Source organism: Callionymus lyra, chromosome 3, assembly GCF_982586985.1.
Source record: "Callionymus lyra chromosome 3, fCalLyr1.hap1.1, whole genome shotgun sequence".
Lineage (NCBI taxonomy): Eukaryota > Metazoa > Chordata > Actinopteri > Syngnathiformes > Callionymidae > Callionymus > Callionymus lyra.
The window spans coordinates 35,630,211-35,654,481 of NC_141820.1; the positions used below are offsets into that span (position 1 = coordinate 35,630,211).

Below are 24,271 nucleotides of genomic sequence, written 5' to 3' on the forward strand. Positions count from 1 at the left end.
GTTTCTGTGGCTGCCAGGGAAGCAGCCTCTTCCCTCTCGTTCTGGACCGTTTGGCTTAAGAGCCGCGGGAGCCCATCTGATGTGGTCCTCCCATCTGACAAGCAGCTCTGTTCCACAGGCGCAGACGGCTGAAGGGACCGCGCAGACGAAAGAGGCCGCGGATTGTTGTAGACCATTTACATGTAAATACAGAGACCAGGCCTGGGTCTGGGTTCAATATTGAAGGTGTCTGCTGCACTGAGGTCTGTGTGTTCGTGCACCCAGGAATATGTGTCTCATGGATGCGTGTGAGAGCCGACCAGGGCATGTAGCTGTGTGTGCTTGTGTTGTCATGTATGTGCATTGAACGATCCAGTACATCAGTTTATACAGCTGCCAAATTGCTGCAAATGTTTTAATACAAAAGCATTCTGTGGTCTCTAATTATATCTAATGCCTGCTGGATGTGTTGGTGTCCAGCATTTAAATGGCCTTTTAGTTAGGGACTGGAATTGTATCCACAAGTGACTGATTCAATTACTCAAAATTAATAATAATTTGGTCATTTTATTAAGCTCAAAGATGAGCATGATTTGGATTAAGCACTTATTTTCAATCTTTTTTTAAATTCAGCATTGTGATGCACCTTATCTACTGTTCTAGCAAAGTATAATTATTGGTTATTTTTTATACAATCTGTAGAAGAAAAATATTGATAAAGCTTGATTGATTGACTAATGTCTACGTGCTTTGTGCGACTGCTTTAGAAAAAAATGTTTCTATGAACAGAAAGTGAAACTGTATTCACAGCTTGATGCAGGAAGCTGTTTCTCACTCAACAGGGTCGCACAGAGTGAGTTCTGTGTAAATAAAGGTTAATATCTCTTTTTGACATTATACTGTTATAATAGAAACACACACATCACATACATACACACATACACATCAGTGTTCACCGAATAAGAGCTGGAATGGATGGATGGACAAATGGACGGATGGATGGATGGATGGACAAATGGACGGATGTATGGATGGACAAATGGATGGATGGACGGATGGACAAATGGACAAAAGGACGGATGGATGGATAATGCAGAATAATGTTTACTTTAAACATATTAATCACAACAATCAGTTCAGTCAGTACTAAAGTCCCCTCCTGGTCTTCTACATGGTGGGTAGAGTCAATCAGGGCTTTTCCTCTCTGTGGTTTTTCATACTGAGCTGAGATCTGTTAAAACTTTACATTCTCACTTCTGAGTCACCGACTTCAACACGTTGATGAAAGAGCAGCTGTTGGAATACTCCTGAGGTGTAGATCTCTGCGTGTCCCCATTCCCAAAGAATACTTTTTTATTTTTTAAATCAAGGCTGTTTTTTAAATGCAGTTTCTGAGTCCGGTTTGTCAATGTGATAAAAGGTTACCTTGTTTGGCAGTAATAGTACCTTGGGAGAGATACAGCACCAGTCGATGTCTTCTCAGACCTGTGCTTGGTCAGGAGGCACGTTAAGCTGCGAGACTTGAGGGTTCATGTCAGTCAAGATTAGTAAACAACACTATTTTGATTATTAGTGTATAATTAAAATAGTCATGCAGGACATCCTGCAATACACTAACACAAACTCACAGCAATCCATACTTCAAGGCAACATTTAACCTCTCTAGGTTTTGCTCTACATGAGGGATATATATATATATATATATATATATATATATAAACATTTTTATTGACAGTAATTTGAACAATGATTAAAGCAGTTGTATTCAAACAATGTTTGTTCAAGTTAAAATCGCTGCGTATATGATGTGACTAACTAACTTAAAAAAAGTTCAAGAAGCATTTTTTAAGAACTTATTTTGGTTATTATAGAAAAACATGAGAAATGTCTTAATCAAATGTGTCCCAACAAATGTACCTTTAGCCGTTCCGCACATTGAAATCAATATAGACATTGAAGAAAGCAAAGTGTTAATCCTACATGACTGTTTACATTTCTGTCCTGCTAACCCCCCCAGTCCCCTCAGCTAATAGAGCTTTGCTGTTAGACGGCTCATGTCATCTTGGAAGCTTAATAACCAGTCGATACAATTCTTCCATCCTTCCGAACACCTCACGTTCCGGGAAACATCTCCGCTGTCAAACTTTTAGCACCTGCTATTTTGCTCTGGTCCCTGAAGTCATTCCTCTTGTGTTTCATGAGGGTGGGCCGAGAGAAGTGGGTCAACAAAGGTTGACGCTAAAACAGGGATGAGGGTGAGAGTCGGGCCAATGAAGCATCGACCACTTCAACTGTCGTCACTCTCCACCTACCATGATGGAGCGAGTGAGTGAGTACTAGGCTGACGATACACTGACAGATTGAAGAAGGAAACACTGCGGTGCTTAAGAAATTACAAACATAAGTAAAGGTTACTTGTAAAGTCACTTTTTTTAGACCAGGGTCACAAAGCACTTCAGCAATCAGAAACAATATACAGCTAAAATACATGCTTTAAAAGGCCAAGACACATAAGACAAACACAAGGGTCCCAGAAAATCAGGGAAAAGCCTGCACAAATAAAAAAGTCTCAAGATGTTTCTTGAAGGAATCAGTAGATCATCAAACACAGAGAGAGAGGAAGATCGTTCCAAAGCTTACGAGCAACAGCCTGGAATGATTTCTCTCCTCTGGTCCTGAACCGTGTGCGAGGAACCATCAGTAGATTCTGATCCACAGACCTCAGATCCCGAGCTGTGGTATAAGGCTGGATCAGATCACTGATGTAAGGAGGAGCCTGAACATGAATAGCTCTGAAGGTAAGAACCATAATTTTAAAATCAATCCTGAAGGAAACTGGCAGCCAGTGAAGAGTTTTTTGGATCGGGGAAATGTGAGTTCTTCTACTAGAGCCGCTCAGAATTATCGCTGCAGAGTTTTCTATTAACTGCAGACGGGTCATCTCCTTCTTGTTTAGACAAGAGTAGGGAGTGTGCTTTACTACCTTGTCTTTAATAAAACAAATTGACAACAGCCATACAAACAGTGCCCGCCACACACACTGATGGTTCGTTGAAGCTTGAATAAAAAACAAGCTTTTCCAATGTCTTGACTACATATGAATTTTTCACCAATATTTTGTACTGATGCGGGGAGAGTGAATACCGCGGAGAACGTTCATCTTCACATCCCAAATATTCTCAGTGGGGTTAAGGTGTGAACTATGGTGGACAATCTGTGTGTGAAGATGATGTTTGTGCTTTCTATTTGAGCCTGATGAATCCACGCTTTGTTATCTTGGGATGTCAGAGAAGACGAATCCAACGATGAAGTAACCTGGAGCCTCATGTTCTAAGATTGCAGACAATAAAGGTACAATGTCATGTTGAGAGGTGCATATTAGAGATATACTTATGATCAACGTTGATCAGAAATAAACAGTGTCTGAAGTTTCATGAGTGCATATCACAATATTGACAGACTTATATATGGGTCTCACAATTAATACTGCATGTTGACGCTGTTTTACGCATTTCAGAAAAAAAATCTGCAGGAATCATAGCCTTGTTTTAATTAATATAACGGACAAAATGATCTAACCTTTTAAGCGTACAGGAGTCACATACCTTTTTTGAGCCTGCCAGTAAAACATCATTCAGGCAGAATGTCAGTTGATTACAAGCAATCACACAATTCCAGTTTAATGAAAGGCCTGCATGTCAGTAGTTACCTTTATATCAAATTGTAGCTCAACCGATTTCATTTCAAGCACAGCAAGAACCTGTATACATATATACATGGTATATATGAGTATGTAAACAGACAAAAAAAACCTGTCTGCACTATTTCACAACCATGTGTAATCTGTATCAATAATGTTTCAAATTAACGAATAGGAACTGTTTATTCAGTTTAAATTACACATTGATTGGGTGAAGTGTGATTCGTGTGCACACGGATTCACACTTGAATATTTTTGTGCTTGAACCATTTTCTTTATTTAAGTGTACACCTGTTTTAGTAGGAAATATACATACTTGTATGTACACAAGGCCCCAGGTGATGGAATATTGTATATTATTATGTTATTTTTTATATTATTATATTATATTATTATGTCAGGTGAACGTGTGATAAATCATCATTCATGTGGTAGAGACTCGTACCTATTTGTTTTATCCAGGTGGCGAGTTTTTTTTTTCCATCCAGTCCAGTCATTTACTGACGGTGGTCCATATGTATTTCACTGCAACATTTGCTGGTAAAGAAATAACCCAAGTCGAAAAAATAAAGGCAATATCTTCCACAAATTCAAGGGTCCATGGGTCTTGTTCATGAGTGATGAAGAATGAGATGAAAGAATCAGAATCAGTCATTTATTGCAACTTCTACAACAAGATTAAAAAGGTTTCATACAGTTAGTGCTTTACATTTTTTTTAAAACATTATTATTAAAATGCACATAAAAAATACATGAATGAATCAAAATAATAATAATGAACAGTCTACATTTATTCTGTTCTGTTATTGCATGATACCACCATATCAAGAGACGACAGTTTGGTGTGTGTTGAGCTGAGCCAATAGACAAAGATCTCCAATTACCATCTATGTTCCTATTCTTCTCATCTATGGTGACCAACTGTGTGACTTTAAACAACAACATTGTGGACAAGAAAACCTAAGACCTTCTTTACAAGATTCGCTTTATAATTCAAACTTCTGCATCCATGTTAAAATTACAATTCGATGATGTTAAGTGTGATGTCGTCAGAGCATAGACCCCTTAAAACTCACAGATCTGTACCTGCTTCTTTCCCTACGGGCAGGATGACACTTTCTAATGCAGTAATCCAAAAATCATGTTATCATACCTCAGGGATTCAAATACAGTGAGTGCAGCTTCAATCCTATATCCCCAAATGCAACCAGTGCGCCTTATTTTTTCAAGATTTGTCTTAACACAGTGGATTATAGCTGCCCCCTCACAAAAGAACGATCCGAGCAGCTTCTTCCGCTGGCTAGTCAAACATACATGCTGACACACAGACTTAAAATTTAATATAATCCAGTGATTTCAATGCATCTGGAGGAACACAAACCCATTTTCCCATGGCTTTCCACTTCGGTCTACTGGCTGGGAAAGATTCCAATTCCATGCTAATTTTCTTTGCTAGAGTGAAGCCTGCCATAGTCCATGTGATATAGGACATGAATATACTTTACATATTCTAATAGTGTTTGACAGGGGCGTAAAAGGAAAACAAAAAAGCTAGTTTGGTTCATCCAGTCTGGAGGGAAAACCTTCCATTCCAGAGGAAATGCAGGAAACAGGGGGACTCGGACCAGAGAGAGTAATTGATGAAAGCAATATGTCCCCGGGTGGAAATTCATGAAAGCTGTCACCTGTGTATATATGAAGACAGCAGCATGTCTGTAACATAAGCTTTAGAAGTTCAAGACCTGCCGATTTGATTACATGTCTGCAATCGCGGCTCAGTGGAAAATATACTGGAGGACATCTTTGATAAACTTGTGAAATAAATTCTTTCCAATAAAAGTGTTCCAGAGGATGATGATTTGCGGACGAGCGCTGGTCCGCACCCCCTCCCTCCAGGGGTCTTGGTGGCGAGGATCTCTAATGAGACTCGCGTTATTAATCCTTGCAATGGGGTACATGAATTCAGGCTGGAGTAGCCGACTGAGCCTGTAAAAACTGGAATGTTTTCCTTTCATGTGCCGTGTTGATGATCTACTCTGACAACAATATGGTAGGACTTCCCTTCCCCTGTCGCGCCAGCCCTGGTGGAGGGCCAAAGAGGGTCATCTCAGACACACTTGGACTTTTATAGGTGGTCAAGAAACATGCTGACAGGTCACGAGTGAGAGCTCCTTTATGAGTCGGACCTAAACATCCACCTCATTTGGAATTAGTTTATTTATAACCACCTTGTAAATCATTTTTTATTTGTTTTTTCTGGCTTTTAAACAAGCCTTTGGGGTCGTTTTGGAGGAGACTTTAGAACCGAGGTTGTTAAAAAGGTTGCACTGTGCTAATGCTGGATAGCCACTTAAGATCATATAAGTCTGGCTCAAGGGTTCAACAGAAAAGTCTGATGTCAGGTACCATAAACTTACTGTACTGTTTGATGCACAATAACAACATTTATCAACAATAACTTTTAATCAAACAAGTACAATAAACATGTACATTTTACACTGCTAATATCTTATTTAAAACTGATTGATTAATGGAATAATAAATAATAAAGAAACTTTTAAGTAGCAAACCTGAGTAAATATATCCTGCATTATTCATTTATAGTTGTACTTGTATATCACGAAAACAAGTGATAGACATCCTGTTGAACAGTAGAGTTTAACAGGATGACTCCCTCTACTGACTTAACTTTCATTGCTACCTCTTAGTAATAGTTACCGTTGCAGAAGCTCTTAATCAATTTATTTTAATCATCTAACTGTGTTATGCTCTTACAGGCATTTTTATTAACTAAATTGAATTTAATCATCCTTTATCATATTGATGTTACTATTATGCTGTTTTTTTATATGTACTTTGACAGTTTTTTAATTAAACATATGCAAATGCTTGAGATGTATGTTAGAAATGTTCTTTATAAATAGTCATTGTAAGAAGAGGATTTGATAGAACTATTTAAATAAACATTTGGCTGGCGACCTGAACTGAGTGTATCCCACTGTGACTCTGGTCAAAGAATAAGTCGTTGGAAATGAATAAATGATTAAAACAAATAATTAAAAAACATACTATCAAGTTCAAAGTTAGGAGTGTAGGGTTATAAAAAGTCTGTGCTTGAACGTGGTCATAAATACAATTTTAATGTCATGTTTGTTTCAAGTTGGTTTTGTTGGATTGTTTGTCAAATAAAGACATCAAATATAATGAAAATATTGAACGTTCATGCTGTAGAATAGAGGTTGTCTCATTTAATTAGGCTCAGAAAGTGTTAAAATTAGAAGCACAAAAAGAAGATGATTAATTTTAATTAATACACACACCCCGCTCTTCAACATCCGTTTCCTGTAATTTGCTGATTTTGCACATCTCCAATAAATAGAGAGCTGTACAGCTGGATTAACTAATGAGGGGCTGACAGCTTCGGTGTGAAAAGCTTAACTCGGCCCCTAATTCCTGTACTTTCTCTCGGCGACGTATGGCGACATCTGTGATGGCACCAACAGCATCAAGAGAAGGCCTGTGGTCCGTTGCTGATAATGAAAGTGAGCAACAGCGAGGCCAGAGAAACGTGATGTTTAACCCTAAACAAATGGGATCAATATGAGAGCTTGAGATAAGACCCTTACTTACAAACAGAGAACGATGGATGTGAGGTTCATTATCACCTTGTAAAAATGCAAATTACACTCCTAGAAAGAAGAAGGTGGTGACTTTGAGATCTTAATTTGTCTTGATCTTTTTGCTTCTTCCGCTTGTGTACGCTTTACACATGTCGGGGCAGAACCAATGACTTCTTCCATCTTCTTACGTGGACATCTTTTGACTGGAATAGTTTTGAAAGACAATCTGTGGAAAATGAGTCCATTCGACAGAATGTTTTGACCGAATGTTTTTGTTTATTCAACAAGCCTATGACTGTCCCAGCTATCCGGGACAAGAAGCGGTAGACACCCTGGACAAGTTATGAATTCATCAGCGTATCTTTTTGTTTGTAGGTTTAGATTCTAGATGTGTTGACTAAATAAAACCCCAACCCTTCTCTAGCCTCTCTGTTTGGGCCCCTCCCACCTCTATTTTGATGGACAGGCTGCTGTGGAAGCGCGTGTACTCGAAGTCCCTCGATAGTCCAGCAGCAACTCGACTCTTCCATATATGACACCAGCCAATCTGCCTCCAGCAGAGATTGTCCCTCAGCTTTTCACAGGTTTGTATCCCCATTTTCCCCAAATTCATCTCACCCCACGCACCCCCTCCAGTTTGCGCTGAGTCTCACAAGCACACACAGAGAAGTACACGAGCTCGAAGCTGATGCAAAGATACTGAAAGTGGGAGTGAGCAGCAACACCTGCCTCTTAAATTACCTTTTTATTTTCTATTAAACGACGCCAGCGATGACTATGGACAGTAGAGGGCGCAATTTATTAGTAACAAATATAAGCTAAAAGTCATAACCTTATCAAAAAAAAAAAATTAAATGTGCGCGTTTATGAGAGTCACGGATCGTTTAAAATGTATTTGTGTGTTCTTTGTGGCGGTGTGTGTGTGTAGGCGTGTGTGCAGCGTGTGTTCACTTTATATCGTCTAATCGCATCATTTAATTTGTTAGTTGTTATAAATACATTTATTTATGTATTCGTATGTTTGCTCTAACGTGTGCAAAAATTAGAAAAAAATAAATAAATTTATCATGGTTTTTTAAAAATGTAAGTTGGCATTTTTGTGTGTGTGCGTCTGTGTGAAGCAAGTGTGTTCACGCGTGGGGCGGCACGCGTGTTTTTTTTAGATGAGGTAGATGCCTCTGTGAGTGTATGAGTGTGTGTTGAATTAGGAGTGCGAGTGTGTGTTCACCACTCATAAATACTGTTTGGGACTTTCTTCCACACATGGTTCGGATTTAACGCCACGAGTAATGCCGAAATTCGTTCTAAACGAAAAGCGCAATCGATCATTCTTATAATTCTTCATTAATATATTGTATATATATTTAATTTGTATTATAGTTATACATGTCGCGTCTTCTTTTAATGATCACAATTGAATCAAAACGTTTGTATTAATTATTTTTGAGGACTTTCACTTTCATTTGAAAATTATATTTATAGAAAAATAAAATAAAATTGATCATTTTGGCTGATACCAAATATTAAAAATATATATTTAATTAATTGTTTTTTTATTAATTGCAGAGCACATGGGAGAATATGGAATCGTAAAAAATATATACTATAGATTTTAAAAATAAATATATTTTTTATTTTACATTTTTCTGTCTTTAGGAAAATGGGTTTCAGCACACGTTTAAATAAATGTAGGGCTCGGGTTTTTCTCAAATCAATTCCAGTTTCAACTGTCTTGGACGGAGGGCCAATTAGGAAACAAGGTGCACATGTGATCGATTTCCACGCGTGGCCCGCATGCAGCCGCGAGAGGTGTGTGTTGGATTGAATGACATGTTTTGCGTGTTGAAAACCATTAATTTAACATTTTAAAAAAAACGTTTAATTGATCCAAATTTAAAGTCAAATGATTTTTTTAAGTCGTGTACGAAGCGAGTCGTGGGGAGAGCGGTGTTAGAAGATGAGTTATAAAATTGGAAGAGGTCGTGTTGTGCCAGAAGCACTGAGCTCAGGCTCCTCCTTTCGTCCTGGACTAGAAAGCAGCATCTTATAAAAAGCCCGTGCACGTCTAATGTCGAACCAATCGGCTCTGAAGACCCGTTAGTGTGGACCCTGGTGTCACTGGGAGGTCGCGTCGCCTCCACGGCCCCGCAGCAACATTTGGACCGAGCTCTCTCTCCAGAACCATGCAGTTAGAGAACATCCTCCCAAGTTCTTTACCCAAAACTTTTTACAACCTCTCCACGTCGGACAGCGCCAGCACCAGCCCGAGGCCCGCGTCCCAGCTCGACTACCAAGACGTGGAGCGCACGGAGTCGGAACCGGGCGGAGGGACCAAGAAGTACCTGAGCGGCACCGGGATGCTGGCGGAGTCGGACGCGGACAGCTTCACCAAAACCGGGCCCGATGGGAGAAAAGGCTCCCCGGTGCTCGGTGAGGACGAGCTGACGAGTCGGCGATACATCGATGAACTTGGAGCTGATCGATATTTCATCTCGTCCTCTCAGGCCGGTACCGACGTGGCAAACCCTTGTTCCATCTTCCCGTACGCGGGCCAAACCGGGTCAGTTTACACCGGGTCCAGTAGCTCTCGGTACCCGGCCTCGCTTCATTATGGATCCGTGCTCCCTCCTGCCGGCTTCCCCTCGTCCTCAGTCTGCCCCAGCAGGAGTCAGTTCAGCACCGGGGGCTATCAGTTCAGTCAAGGTCCGGGTTGTTTGTACCCGTCCTACGCCGGGTCGGGGACCGGGATCGGCTCCATGTCTCTGCCGGGCGCAGGCGTCGGGGCTCGCGCTCAGGTGTATCTGTGCAACCGGCCTCTGTGGCTCAAGTTCCACCGGCACCAGACGGAAATGATCATCACCAAACAGGGCCGGTGAGTCACAATTGAATAACGTTAGAAATTAATAAAATAATATGTTTTTTTTCCCCTGCGATAATTGTAATAATTTGTCTTTTTCAGGAGGATGTTTCCCTTCCTGAGCTTCAACATCACCGGGCTCAACCTCACGGCCCACTACAACGTCTTTGTGGAAGTAGTTCTGGCGGATCCGAACCATTGGCGCTTTCAAGGAGGGAAATGGGTCACCTGTGGGAAAGCGGATAATAACATGCAAGGTGACATAGAAATCATTTTTGTTAACGAATAAACAAGTGACCGTATTGTGCGTTCAACTAAATAAAAGAAACCTCTTTATATCATAGAAACTCAACAGGCTATTTAATTAACGTTATTAATAAATGTAACTAAATGTAAGGCGTTTTTAAAAAGGTGTAAAGAGAAAATAAAACACTTCAAAATGATGCAAAAAAAAGTGTTTTTAATTTATGTTTTTAATTTACTCCCGGAACCAGACCACACTACTAAAATAAAGATACATTTTGCCGTTCAATTGTGAACATTACATTCTTAAAATTTCGTTTTACAATTCGTTTTATTTTATTGATATTTTGTGAAACAAATTGTATTTCATTCCTACATTTTCATTTACATATTGTTTTGTTTTCGTTTTTATTTATTTTTGTTTGTTTTTCCAGGAAACAAGATGTATGTTCATCCTGAATCCCCAAACACAGGCGCTCACTGGATGAGACAAGAAATCTCTTTTGGCAAGTTGAAACTCACAAACAACAAAGGAGCAAACAACAACAACACACAGGTTTGATTTATTTTTATTTACTTACCTTTACAATTGATTCTTCAAAAGACCTGTTCTTTTATTTTTTTTAATTATCCTTGTTTTCTGTACAGATGATCGTCCTGCAGTCCCTGCACAAGTACCAACCCCGTCTCCACATCGTGGAAGTGACAGAAGATGGAGTGGAAGACATGAGCAATGAGGCCCGGACTCAGACTTTCACCTTCCCAGAGAACCAGTTCATAGCCGTCACTGCCTACCAGAACACAGATGTAAGTATTTAATCCACGTCATCATAAACAGCAAGACTGTGTCTGAACTCAAACAGTGGGTGAGAACTGTCTTCTTCCACATGCTTGTGGTCTAACAAAGTTGTTGTTATTGTTCTTTCAGATCACACAGCTAAAGATTGATCACAACCCCTTTGCAAAAGGCTTCCGTGACAATTACGACTCGTAAGTGCCTCAAGTTCTGAAATGAATTTGTATGTTGGTCGATCATTCTCTTGCTGTGTGTGTATTTATTTAAATCATTAAAGCGATTGAGAACTCCTTAATAAAAAGCAAAAAGATTTGGTCACATCTGGATCTGGAATGATCAATACTGTAACAAATACTCTGTTTGTTTTTTTTAGTTAAATCTTTTACTGTACAATCTAATGTTTTTTAGATGTTGTCTACTGCATGAGGTGAATATTGTAGCAACACTCAGTATGTTGCAATATTCTTGTGCTCCTTGAAAAAATGTAAATTACATTGGTCAGATTATGGATAAAATGTTAGTTTTGATGAAATGCACAAATGGGAAATGTCATTCAGTGCAATGAGCTAAATTATTGGGGTTGTTTTTTTTCAAATTCATAAAAAACAAGTGCGGACATGTTAAAATGCTGCTAGCTGGAACAAAATGAAAGGCGACGCTAAGTGCTGTTACGATCAAACTGCCATTCTTGTCTTGGAATTTTTTTTTTTAGCTTCTTTTGCTTTGTGTCTTTCTTTGAGATTTTGGCTAAAGTACTACATTTTAAATTCTTTGTTTCAAATTATATTAAGATTTTAATATTAAAATATTATCCATTAAATAAAATATGTGAGTATTTGAATCAAAGAAAGTCCCAATCAACACGCATCTTAACATATTGGGTTATAAAACCTTTCAAAATTGGTTTTGATTAATTCTGGCATCTTACTTGGGAGGAGTCAAGGGCAGACCCAGGGCTATAGTGGATTACATTTTTTTTATGTTCATTTTACTTGACAGTAAAAGCCATATATTTTTTTTTTAAATGTCTCTAAATTTGCATTTTATTTGTGTGTCGACAGGATGTACACGGCTCCAGAGAGCGACAGGTTGACACCATCTCCCACAGACTCCCCTCGATCGACACAGATCGTCCCGGGAGCCCGCTACGCCATGCAGCCTTTCTTTCAGGACCAGTTCGTCAACAACCTGCCTCAGAACCGCTTCTACGCCAGTGAGCGGACCGTTCCTCAGACCAACAGTCTCCTCTCCCCTCAGAGCGAGGACGCATCCGCGGCTGCTACAGCCCAGCGCTGGTTCGTCCCCCCAGTCCAGCAGCCGGGCACCAACAAACTGGACCTGTCCTATGACAATGACTATTCCACCAGCAGCCTGCTGTCCTACGGCATCAAGCCCTTATCCCTACAGACATCCCACGCTCTCAGCTACTATCCCGACTCGGCCTTCGCTTCAATGGCCGCGGGTTGGGGCACCAGAAGCTCCTACCAACGTAAGATGACAACAGGGTTACCCTGGTCACCGCGCCCTAGTCCCCCTGCGTTCCCAGAAGACCCGCTCGGAGTCACGAAAGACAAAATGCCAGAAGAGAGTGCCCCACCCTCCTGGATTGAGACGTCTCAGTCTTTGAAATCGGTAGAGTCCACCGACTCGGGGGTCTACTCCATGGTCTGTAAGAGACGCAGGATGTCCCCGGGGGGCTCCAGCACAGAGAACTCCCCGACCATCAAGTGTGAAGACTTGACCTCGGAGGATTACAAGGACAACCCAAAAGGCATGGGCTATTATGCATTCTACACGAGCCCTTAAGACTGTATTTATTCAACTAAATATGACTCTTTTGTTTACTATTGTGATCACCTTTCCTTGATAATGTCTTTTCTCTCTTCTCTCTAAAGGTGCCAAAGCTTAGTGTCCCTCACTCCCCAAAGCAAGCTGCACAAGAACCCCCCTCCCCACCCCCCACCCCCCTCCCACAGGCCAACCCCTCACAAACCTGAGCAATGACATGCCTAGTGATTGTTTTGTTTAGGGGTTTATTTCCTCCGACAGTAAGCATGATTATTTAATGGATTAATTTTAATCTTTTTAAAATTTGTTTTTAAAAATGTGAATCCCCGTCCCCAGACACCTTGAGTATTTAAGTCATTTTTATTGTACAGTATTTGTGCACTTTAGACTGTGATGTATCTTGTACAAAGTTGTCCTCATGAAGGTGTTATTAAATGGAAAAATAAAGACGCTTTTCATAAAGCAGCGTTTCTCTCTGCATGTTTATTTAAATACCATTCAGATGTTGAAGACTAAAGGCGTTGACATTGAAACTCACCCTTTGAAAATTATTTTGTCCCCAAGGTTCTTTTTTTATGCATCATTTGGATCTTTTATGAATGAATTTTTTTTAACCTTGATTAAATACATCTAATAGTCATCTCTATAGTTATTACAAATTATGGGTACTTTTTATAGTATTTTATTTCCGGCCTCCTCAGAAAGTAAAAAGTTTTTCTAGTTTTGTTTTTTTAAATTAATACAATAGGTCGGACTGAGAAAAAGGCACTTTGAGGTTGGTGAGGATGACCAAAAGGAGAAGCATATCATCCATATTGTTCTTTATATTGAAATAAACTCATGATCATGACGTGACAAACGTATTTGTCAGGATGGCAGAGACGATTACATTTGAGTTATTTTTGTTGTGCAATCTCACGATTCTTCATAAAGAAGGATGCATTACATTACACCTACATTGAAATATTAATAATAAAAATTAATGATGAACGCTTCTGTGTAATCACTGGAATTCTTCCATATTACAAATGAGAAGTTGATTCAATATATATGTTTCAATCATATAATTAAAACATAAACGCGGATATCTGTCCCATCAATGAATGTTAAATTCAATCGTCATATTGTAGTTTAAAAATGTTGACTTGAAAGATCATAAAAACTGAAAATATATTTTACTTTTGTTTTTTAAAAGGAATACATGTTTTTTTGTTGGCCAGTACTTGGCGCAACAGTTTGGGGACACGCTGGAAAAGTTCCATTGAAATCTGTTCCGTATGTATTTTGGACTATGGGTTGAAACCCACATGAGCAAGAAAGAGAACCCACAAACAGGAAGGACCCAGGATTACTGTGGCTGAATTTGCACCAGTAATCTTCTGGCTTGTGAAAATACAATGCTAAATCAGACACTTTGCTGAAAACAAAATCATTTTAAATAAAATACAAAAAGACAAATAAATAGTGTTTTAGCTTTCAAACGCAACAATAAAAGAAAGTATCTATCTAAAATGCTTGACAAATACACACATTTGCCTTTTTTTTTTACTGTGTTCTGATGTAAGAAATCAATATTATTTTTGTGTGCCTGTTAGTGTTTACTGATGAACTTGTTTTCTTCATTTAGAGTCAACACGAGAGAAAACAAAACTAGTGAAAAGAAAAGTTTTAAAATCAACACAACTTTATTCAGTGCAGAAAAAACATCTCCTCTTGCCACCCCTCCTCCAGCAACATAAGGAGCCCAATTTGAATTGATTTACATAGTCAAATTCTAATTAATTCTGTTGTCAGACTCCTTGACAAAGTGTGGAGTCTAACTCCAATTAACACCTCCTAACAAGGTAGATGGCTTGATTGCTGTGGCCTCTTGGAAGCTGTAAGAAAAGCTCAGGGGGGGGACTGAGCAAAGAGAATAAACATGTTTGCACATAAGCATGTCAGCATATTGTTTCTGAGCATTTAATGATGTGTTTCTTCTACATTTTTCATGTTTTCCTGACCTTTAATGTCGGTGTGGTGGACCATTAAGTGGCTGTCGAGAAGGCACATTAGTAGTTTCTGGTAAAATAAAGATGGGATCCACAGGATGATTGTTTTTGTCTCATAATACATTCAAAGCGTTTTTCTAACAGATCTCTGTGTAAAAAAAAATGAATCAGTTAGTAGTAAAGCACTTGGAGACCACAGACCTCCACCAAACTGCTAATTTCCACTCATAGTGTGATTTCTATCTTTTGTTCTACGTTTAAGTAAGTAAGTAATTTCTATTTATTGAGCGCTTTTCTAGACCAGGGTCACAAAGTGCTTAGACAAAACAATACTCAATAAAATATATATTTAATAGGTCAGGATAACAACGAGACAAAAACAGGAGTCTCAGAAAATCAAGGAAAAGCCTGCACAAATAAAAATGTCTTAAGATGTTTCTCTGACTCCATCATGCGCAAAGAGAGAGGAAGATCGTTCCAAAGCTTAGGAACAACAGCCTGGAAGGATTATTTACAGTATGTATAATACTTTTGGTACTAGCCAAATTAAAATGAGATCATTGGGACAGCAGGTGGGATTGAAGTTTTTTGAAAGATTCTGCAAGGACTAAGATGGTAACCTGAAACTCTGCTACTTCTACTACATTTAATCAACTGTTCATTTTCTAGTCCGTCATGTGGCATGTGCTACTGAGCTACACAGAAAGAATAAAACAGTTAATATAATTCCCATTATACTGATAATAATGATCCAATAGGATAATAGGATCCAATATAACATTAGCCTGTGACCCTTTATACGTCACTTGTTGTCAGTCAATCTTACGCAAAAAACTAAAAACTAGTTTTAACTCTATATGGAACCATTTTGTTGCAGAAAAATCAGTCCATAGCTCCAGCTGAGTCATCGTTTTTGTGAGATGTATATTTTTCATGCACTTGTTTTGCAGTTTAGTAGTTTAGTTTTAATCTGTAGGCGGGTGAAAAATAATGCTGACATTCAACAAGTGTGGTGAGGACCTCTGGCAGAATGACAATTTCCCGACAATTTTAATTGAAATCCATTCATAACATTTTTTGGGGTATTTTGCAGACAGACAAACAACTCCTTGGCAGCATATTAAGCCTTCATGCTAAAAAAAAACCAACCAATTTCATATTGTGTGATTTGTGAGTCCATGTTAAAGAAGGTGTTGCCAAATATACTTGTACCACTGACTGGTTTAATTAGGAATATGCTTCATGGTCCAGCCTTCAAGGTGTGGCAGATAAATACAGCAAGAATTGAACATCATGATCGGCATAAAAAAACATAAGAAAGTCAATGGTTGCAACACAGACATGCATCTTCAATTGTGTTGTTTCGACAAACAAATGTTATGTACAATCAGATTATTTTTCCTAATAAATCACCTCTTGTCGTGCAATAATCAATATAATATTAATTAAAAGGGTATAACTTATCGAAAGGCAGACAGCCATCAAGATTTCAAGATCTTATATCAGTTAAAATTTACATTTGATCAGTCAATATTTATTTGAATGACATTAGGTATGATAAAACGACCATTTATTCAACCAACACCATGTCAATTACCCGATCGGTATATATGTCAGTTTCTTTAAACCCTTCAAGCACAAGTTAAATGAATCAATAGACACATCTTCTACATGCTTCCACACAAAGAGGTCGTTATTGGAAACCTACATGTTGGGTCAAGAACTACAAAAGTGACTCTCGAACTCAGTGGTCCTCATAAACCACAGTAGAATAAGTTTAGAAGAACTTTGAAGACTAGGCAAAAACGTCTACGAGAGGGCAGTGGCGTGTCGTCAACCCAGGCTCAGTGGCCAAGTTGAGAGTTCACGTATGAAATGCCATGGAGGTCCCAGAACATCATAGCAAAAGAGGGCTGACATCCAAACATGAGGGCTTAAGGCCGTTTCCTCACCTTCAATCACACACTATTACTGCTCTCACTGACTAAATGCAGCCACAGGCAGACCAGTGTTGGGTTCAACACTTCCTGACGCGTCTTTTAGAAGTAACCCAAAAATCTGGGGAAAGTAGCAACCCAAGATATATATACCCTCTTGGATGTGTTGATGAATGGGACAAAAAATGGACTGCTTTCTTTTTAACAAGCTTACCAACTGCCTCAACCAAAAAAAATCCCTTTTTTTTTTACCTGGCTGCTCAGAATTAGTTTTTCTGTTTTTCAGTTATTACTGTGTCAATGGGTGTGTAATAGGTCTGTAAATGAGTGAACATGAGTAAAATACAAACTCTTTAGGAACTCGTCTTGTTGCAGAGAAATATTCAGGTAAAGATTCAGCGTCGTGGTGAGATGGGTTTTTCGTGCACTTGCCGTTTTATTTCACTGTTTTCTAATTCCACAAATATTTAGAGTTCTCCAGTTCAAGATATCATTGATGTTAACTGTTATAGGGACAGAAAAAATGTATTGTATTTTTATTTTTAATATTTAGTAATCAGCATCATCACACTGTGCTGATTCCATTTGACTCATGATCTTTTAATGAACAGCGTATATGATAATTGAAAATAGGCCACATAAAATCTAGTTTTTAACATGCCTGATCTAAAATCTTTAACTAAGTCATCACATCTATTGGCTTAGGATAGATTAATTAAACAGAATCAATCGGAAGCTGATCACAGCTGATTTATCACAGTGTACGTACTCAGGGTGAGAGTCTAAAAGGATATAATATATTTTATGCTCAAACCATTTTCAATATCCTTGTTCCAAACTTCAGTACTTGTGAGCTTTAGCTTTGTGTCCCAAAACAATACATGAGCCAAACAATGGGTATTTTTTCTAGCTGTTAACCACTTTGTTGTTTAAGTAGTGCTGAGTGTAAGGCCAACATGAGCTATGCCGTGGGAGGGGGAAGGACCTCGGCTAAGTGTAAGGCTCACGGGTTGGCTGGTGTAAGATTGGACTCAAGTTAACAAGGCCATAACCGTGTGGTGGAGGGTGTCGAGTGTTGGCAGAGAGCATGGAGGTGAGAGGAAAGCGAGGTGGGGAAGAGGCTTGTGCCCTCAGATGGCGTCTTCAGGGCTCAGGACGGTCCTGAACCACTGGGGCATGGATAACGTGGGCCAGTGTTCTGCAGCTTAGCTGCACTTAATTGATTTCAAAACCTTCTGTTTCCTCTGGAGGACAGTCTCAGCAGGCCTTCTTCCCTTACTACTGTCCCTTCCTCCTTTCTCCTTTGGCCACCATCATTTCCATATCCTCAAAAAATGACCCACCTCTGAGTCGATTAGAGAACATCATGCTGGTCACTGGTCTCTACAACCTTCTCCTCATAAGGTCCCAAAAGACTTGAACTCTATCGGTTCCTGCTAGATCATCGTCCTGAGAGATGTTTTAGGGAGAGCAAACATAGACACTCATGTGGAAAATGATCAACGCCGGAAATCAATGCATTGGCACTCTCTTGTGAGGCTCAACAGTTTAGGGAATGTCTCCGGGATCGTTCCCTTGATACCCTCAAAGGACTGAATTAATGGACTTTGACATCTTTACAGAAAAACAAAGTGCGAGAAGGCGACCTAATGATATGATGTAGATTGACAGTTCCTTTCTGCATACCAGACTATGTTTTGTTAAGGAATTAAAAGAACACAATCGCAGAAAAGAACAGGCTACAATTACACCTTGCTACTCTTACATGGAATGACAAACAAGTTGATTTAATTTTAACATCCCATGGTGAAAGGAAGTGATGTTCATGTGACAGAGCAGAGCCACTTTCCATCCAACCTTACTTGTCAATTCTCAAAACAAGGGCATCTTAATTTCTCTATGAATGTGCTGACGAAGTTTACCCTGGATTTCGCCAGTGTTGTTAATCCTACAGGTAAGTATGGTAACTTTTATTATTTAGTCAAAAACAAAGTCAATACTGAATGACTGTTATTATTCATGTTTTTATTGTTGTTACTGATTCAGTAACTTATGTTGTGGCGATGTAATTGTTGTTTACTTTGTAATTGTCTACATCTTTAGGTAGAATCGACCACAACACCTAAATTAACAATTTGGATCATTTTAAATATTAAATGATGAAAAATATTTATACATGAAATGGACTGATCGAGAAGTAGTAACTGTAGAAAAAAACGATTTAAAATAAACAATATGCACAAGTCTGAAAACAACTTTTAAGATGTTTCCTCATCATCCATCACAAACATTCTTCCTGAGCTTGTCTTGCAGACTGCATGTCTTCATGGAGCTGCAGCACAGGTGGATGCCAGTGTGATACATCTCCAGGTTGTCGAACATCTGACTCATCTCTCAGTCCTGTTATATGAATACATGTTTTTAGAAGTACACCCTCTGTCTTTGTGCACTAATGGGCTCTCAACATCTTTCAGACTCAGGCTACAATTAAGAGGTGATAGTTTGATTTCCCACCTTGCAGTTCTATTTCTGCATGCCAAAGTGATTATGCTGGGGTTTTTATAAGCGCGTGAGAAATAAAAAAAAAAGATATTTGTGAAGCTTCTTTTGGCACTTCAGTCATGCTACCAGCTCAATGACTTTACATGTTAAATAATATAATTTACTAAATCAAGGTATGCGAAAAGGTTTATCGTATAATAGTTTAATTGAAGTAAACCGCAACGTCTTTTTTAGTATGTGGGAGATCTTAAAGGATGTTTTCAAACATCAAGTATAATATGATCCGCTTTTGTAAACAAACGTTAAAATATATATTTTAAACCAACTGATCATGGAGGGAGCGTTGACAAGTTAGATGGTGCAATGCTGCCACCTTCTGGACAAACTAAAAATTGTTCAAGGGAGAGTTTTGGAGTTGTAGCGCTATCTATTGGAGAAAAACAGCATTGCAAGTGCCCTATAGAAAAGTGAACTGAATGAGCATTTTCTTAATGTTAGTAAGTTGAAATGCCCCACTTACATTAAATATAGAAATACAAATAGCTGCAACAGAAATTATTGTATGACTTGTCACCTTCCCTATGCATTGCTTTTGTTTTTATTTTGCTAAATATAAAACTTTAAGAGGTAGACTTGGACCTTTTATGGATGATTAAAAAATGACGTTTATTATTTGCCAGCTTAGCATATTCGCTTTTGTTCTTTTTTTGTTGACCCTGGTTTAGAAAGGCGCTTTACTAATAACTAATACTTACTTACTTACTTACTTACTTATGTTGGTCATTGTCTTCATCTGAGACCCAAGTTAACCCAACTCTGATCCAGGAACGTTTTTTTTCTCGAGACAAAATTGAGTTTAACCTTCACTGTAACTTAAATAAAAAGTGTATTTAACTATAAAATGCATACTAACTTTTTTTAACTATACATGTTTAACACATTTGTGTTAATCTTTCTGACATCAAGACAAAGACTTGTATTGTACTAATTAACACCTAAAATGCTTAACCTTCAGTTTAATTTAGAAATAAATTTGCACTTAAATGTAGCCCCACTGCAGTCCCGGACTAACGTTTGAGACTCTACAATTCAAAATGATAAATAATGGTGCATCAAGATGGACTTTGTTAAATCACACTGTGTTCATAAAGTTGAAGAGAAGAGCCCGCTCTGTGCTCAAGGCAACAAGCTTTACGTCACAAACGTTTTTGATTCCCATTGGCTAGCAAAAAAAACTCCTCGAATCCTATTGGCTGTAGAGAGCTGCCAATCTGTTTGGGGGCGAGGCCTCTTCCGCGTCGCTGAGGAAAGCTCAGCCAGGCTACAGAGAGGTGTCAAGCCGGGTCTCGCCACACTCAGCCGGCGGACAGGAAGGGTACTGGTGGCCGAAGGAAGGGGCACCAAGTTAAATGGAGGAGTCCTCGGAACAGATGAGACCCCTGTTGAGATCAGTGAGTACTTTAAAACAACACGCCGGGCTCGCTGTTCCGTCTTCCTGGTGCTGGCCAGGCAGCTGCGGGAGTGAGGGGATGGATGCTCGGGAGTCAGAGTCAGAGGGGCACCATCCGGCGGACGCTATTGTTAGCCGGCTTTCTTATTCTGACACGTGGCACCGGTTCAAATAACGCTCAAACTTGGGGTTTGAAGCGTCAGATTCAGCCGTTAGCGAGCGTGTGCCTTTGAACGCGGGTCTGCGGGGGGTTTTGTGTCTTTTCACCGCCTGTTTGTTTGTGACCAGAGACTTGCTAGCTAAAGTAATTAGCCTGGTTCGAGCTAATGTGACTTCCGTTATTTACTCTGTTGATTCAATGGAACTACAACTTTAGTGCACATCCTGCGCACTTACGACAAGTTTTACATAGTTATTATTCCACAGGTCCTTACAATTCATGTAATAGACAAGCACTGTTTACTTTGTGTTCAGAAGTAAAAACGCTCACAAATGATCATAAAATAAACCAATGTTTCATGTTAATGTGCATAACTTTATACAGTTTAAGTTGTTATTACACTTTATAATTTGTTATTACACTGTAACTTAAATACAAAGTGTATTTAACTATAAAATGCATACTAACTTTTTTTTACTTTACATGTTTTACACATTTGTGTTAATCTTTCTGACATCAAGACAAAGACTTTGTACTATTGTACTTGTACTACTATTTGTGTTTATATGAAAGATTTGTTTCTCTTTGTATGGTAGTGAATTACAATGTATTTCTAACAAACTAATTAACACCTAACATGCTTAACAAACATACCTTTTCTATACAGTTTTACACTACATTACTTAAGTTAATCTTTGTACATACAATGCAACCAGCTGATACCTTAAAGAGCAGCTAATGTGAAAACCCAACTCTCCTGACTCGCATGTTTCAAATGTTCAAGTCTTCTCCAAGATATAGTAAGTCCCTCATCACCATCATGTTTTGAAGTTATTACTTTATAATAACTCACCGTCTGATAACTGAGCGAACAAGAGGTTACAAGAGCAGAGTCCTTTACACTATCACAATGGTCTTGACGCCTCCTCCAACCAGCTTACAAGTACACATTTTCATTAAAAAAAAAGAATAATTTCACATCCAAACATGGTAACATATAGCTTTCTTATAGATGCAAAAATAAATAAAAATAATGCAAAAAAACACAACTTTAAACGTTCAAAAAGTGTGCCTTCAAGTACAATAACAAAAAAAGAAAGTTCCTGTAAATGTGCAAATAAATAAATAAAAACTATTATACATTCAAACCGTGTTGAGCAGCCTTTAACTATAAAATGAACACGTTATCGCGTCCTTTTTGCCTTTTCAATATTTCTCTCTTGGTTTTGGTTACGGTCTCTTGCTTCTGGTCAGTTTCACCTCACTGATGTAAGGAAACAAGGAAAATGATAGTTTTATTTAAAAAAAAACATGAGCTAGATAGGTGTTATTAGTGTGCGTTGCTGTTGTGAAGTATCTCGCATGCTCAAATAACAGAACATGTGTTAGTTGATCATGACATAAGTTATATTGAACTAAAATTCACTCACCTTGAACTCTTAAAGCAAGTCAGGATATCTTTCAAGTGTTTGACAGGGTTCACATTTTTTTCTCTTTCAGTTTTAAAACTTCTGTAACATCGTTTGCAGGACAGGTTTTTAAGGATTAATAATTACTCTATGCTGTTGAATCCACACTATGTCTAAATGCGACTCTGACCCGCAGGTTCTTCAATAAGACAGGGTTCCTTGTTTTAACTTGAAATTAATAAAACCATTGTTTTGTGTGTTTTCAGCGAGTTTGTAATGAATTGGTACCCAAGTATAGGCTCTTGTGACAACCCTTGTATATGCATAGCAGTGAAGTATAAAAAAGATACATTAGATGAATGTGAGGAGGATTTCTGGTTTGGATTTGAATATCCGTTCAAAACCGTCAACCGTTCCTCTTGTCTGCTACTCTAAGTAGTCATCTGACAAGATCAACTCGAACACAAAAATAAAAAGCAAATTTGAGCATAAAATTCCCAAAATAGCCTAGTAACCACGAGTGACATCTCTGAGATAAGTATGCATCTAATTTTGTTGGGAAGCCGACGAGTAAACAAGCTTAGAGCTGCACCAGAGAATCCAAATAAATAACGACATTTCATTTAGATTTTTATGATCAGAGTGTTTAGGTGTAACTGTCACTTAAAAAGTTCTGGTGGAGGTGTAAGGTTTCCAACTACTATGTTTCCAGTCTGGATTCTTGTATATGGGTGCATGTATTTTCACCTGCTTGCTGCTGAGGAATCTTAACCCCGCATGTGGTTGTGGTTATAGATAGATATATGCTTCTTTTTATGATAGCTGGAAACTAACCCTATAAACAGATTTTTTGATGTCTATACAAATCATTAGCTTGTGTTGTTGAAGTCACAAGTTTCATGAGACAAGTTAACAAGAGATAACATTCAGATCTGCAGTTGTATTATATTCCCAGTTGTTTGAAATTAGTTTGTTTAGTCAAAAAGGGCAAGTCGTCAACCACTTTTATTTTTGATCTCTTTATACTTATTTATGTATTAAGTATGTGTGAATGGCTGTCAAAGCGCTTTGTGACCCTGGTCTAGAAAGGCGCTATATAAATAGAGATTATTATTATTATTATTATTATTATTATTATTATTATTATTATTATTATGAAAACAAAAAGATCTATTACTAATTCATTACTTTTCGGAAAATTATAAAACCATTAGATTTTTTTACCATCTAGTCTGATTACCTTACAAATGTTTTGGAATAATTCTCCCTTGCTCTAAACACCTGTGCTTTCCCTTTGTTAAAGCTGATAAGCTTTAAAGCCTAGTCTTAAATTTGCTCCACAAGCATAAAACCTACCTTGATACGTAATCACCTTCAGAGCTGCCATTGTTATTAACAGATTAAAGCAGCATGATGGATTTAAACTAGAATTATAGATTGGGTTTTAACAGTTAGGAGCACATGCATCGGGCCAGTCTTTTATTTCTAGAACCATAATTTATCTGTAGTCAAACTGTGGTTTGTGGTATTTAAAACAGTAAATTGCTTTTTTTCGGTCCAAAATGTACACATTTACTATCAGTCACAACATAAACTACGTTAATTGCCTTTTAATGTAACAGCTGAACGAACATAGTTATGGCTGGTGCCATGCATTCAATTTATTTTCATCAGCCATTTTGACCCTCCTAATATAATGATACTCTTTATTCCCAGGTTTTTCACAGTATTATAAGTCTTATAAACATTAAGCATTAACCCGGCACAACTTAAACATAAGGTTTATTCAATCCACACAAACTGATGTATTTAGTTTTGGTAAAACGAACTGCAGTCTGG

The 24,271-nt window shown here is 38.4% G+C and overlaps 2 protein-coding genes across 7 annotated transcripts in view; both read left to right on the plus strand.

The window, feature by feature from the left end:
* The first annotated feature begins 9,401 nt into the window (after positions 1 to 9,401).
* eomesa (eomesodermin homolog a) lies at positions 9,402 to 13,425 on the plus strand. 2 transcript variants are annotated; one of them, XM_087787721.1, is made up of 7 exons: positions 9,402 to 10,171; positions 10,259 to 10,413; positions 10,834 to 10,955; positions 11,048 to 11,206; positions 11,328 to 11,389; positions 12,257 to 12,966; positions 13,091 to 13,425. In XM_087787721.1, the coding sequence occupies exons 1-7, from the start codon at positions 9,483 to 9,485 to the stop codon at positions 13,102 to 13,104; spliced, it is 1,911 nt and encodes a 636-aa protein (XP_087643847.1). In that variant the 5' UTR covers positions 9,402 to 9,482; the 3' UTR covers positions 13,105 to 13,425. The 2 variants fall into 2 exon arrangements, with proteins under 2 accessions (XP_087643847.1, XP_087643846.1); XM_087787720.1 differs by having other exon boundaries at positions 12,257 to 13,425.
* Positions 13,426 to 20,740: 7,315 nt separating this feature from the next.
* Positions 20,741 to 24,271, plus strand: part of LOC148084607 (sodium bicarbonate cotransporter 3-like) — a 32,288-nt gene continuing 28,757 nt past the window's right edge. For all 5 annotated transcript variants that reach the window (XM_087787712.1, XM_087787715.1, XM_087787716.1 and 2 more), the window contains exon 1: positions 20,741 to 20,864. In XM_087787712.1, coding sequence (XP_087643838.1) covers positions 20,823 to 20,864 — 42 coding nt within the window. In that variant the 5' untranslated portion in view covers positions 20,741 to 20,822. The remainder of the gene's footprint in view (positions 20,865 to 24,271) is intronic.

Excerpts from the sequence above, each read along its gene's own strand:
- eomesa (XM_087787720.1), top strand. The coding sequence starts at position 9,483 with ATGCAGTTAGAGAACATCCTCCCAAGTTCTTTACCCAAAACTTTTTAC. Across the intron at positions 10,956-11,047 it reads CAAACAACAACAACACACAG|ATGATCGTCCTGCAGTCCCT; the intron begins GTTTGATTTATT and ends TTTTCTGTACAG. Across the intron at positions 11,390-12,256 it reads TTCCGTGACAATTACGACTC|GATGTACACGGCTCCAGAGA; the intron begins GTAAGTGCCTCA and ends GTGTGTCGACAG.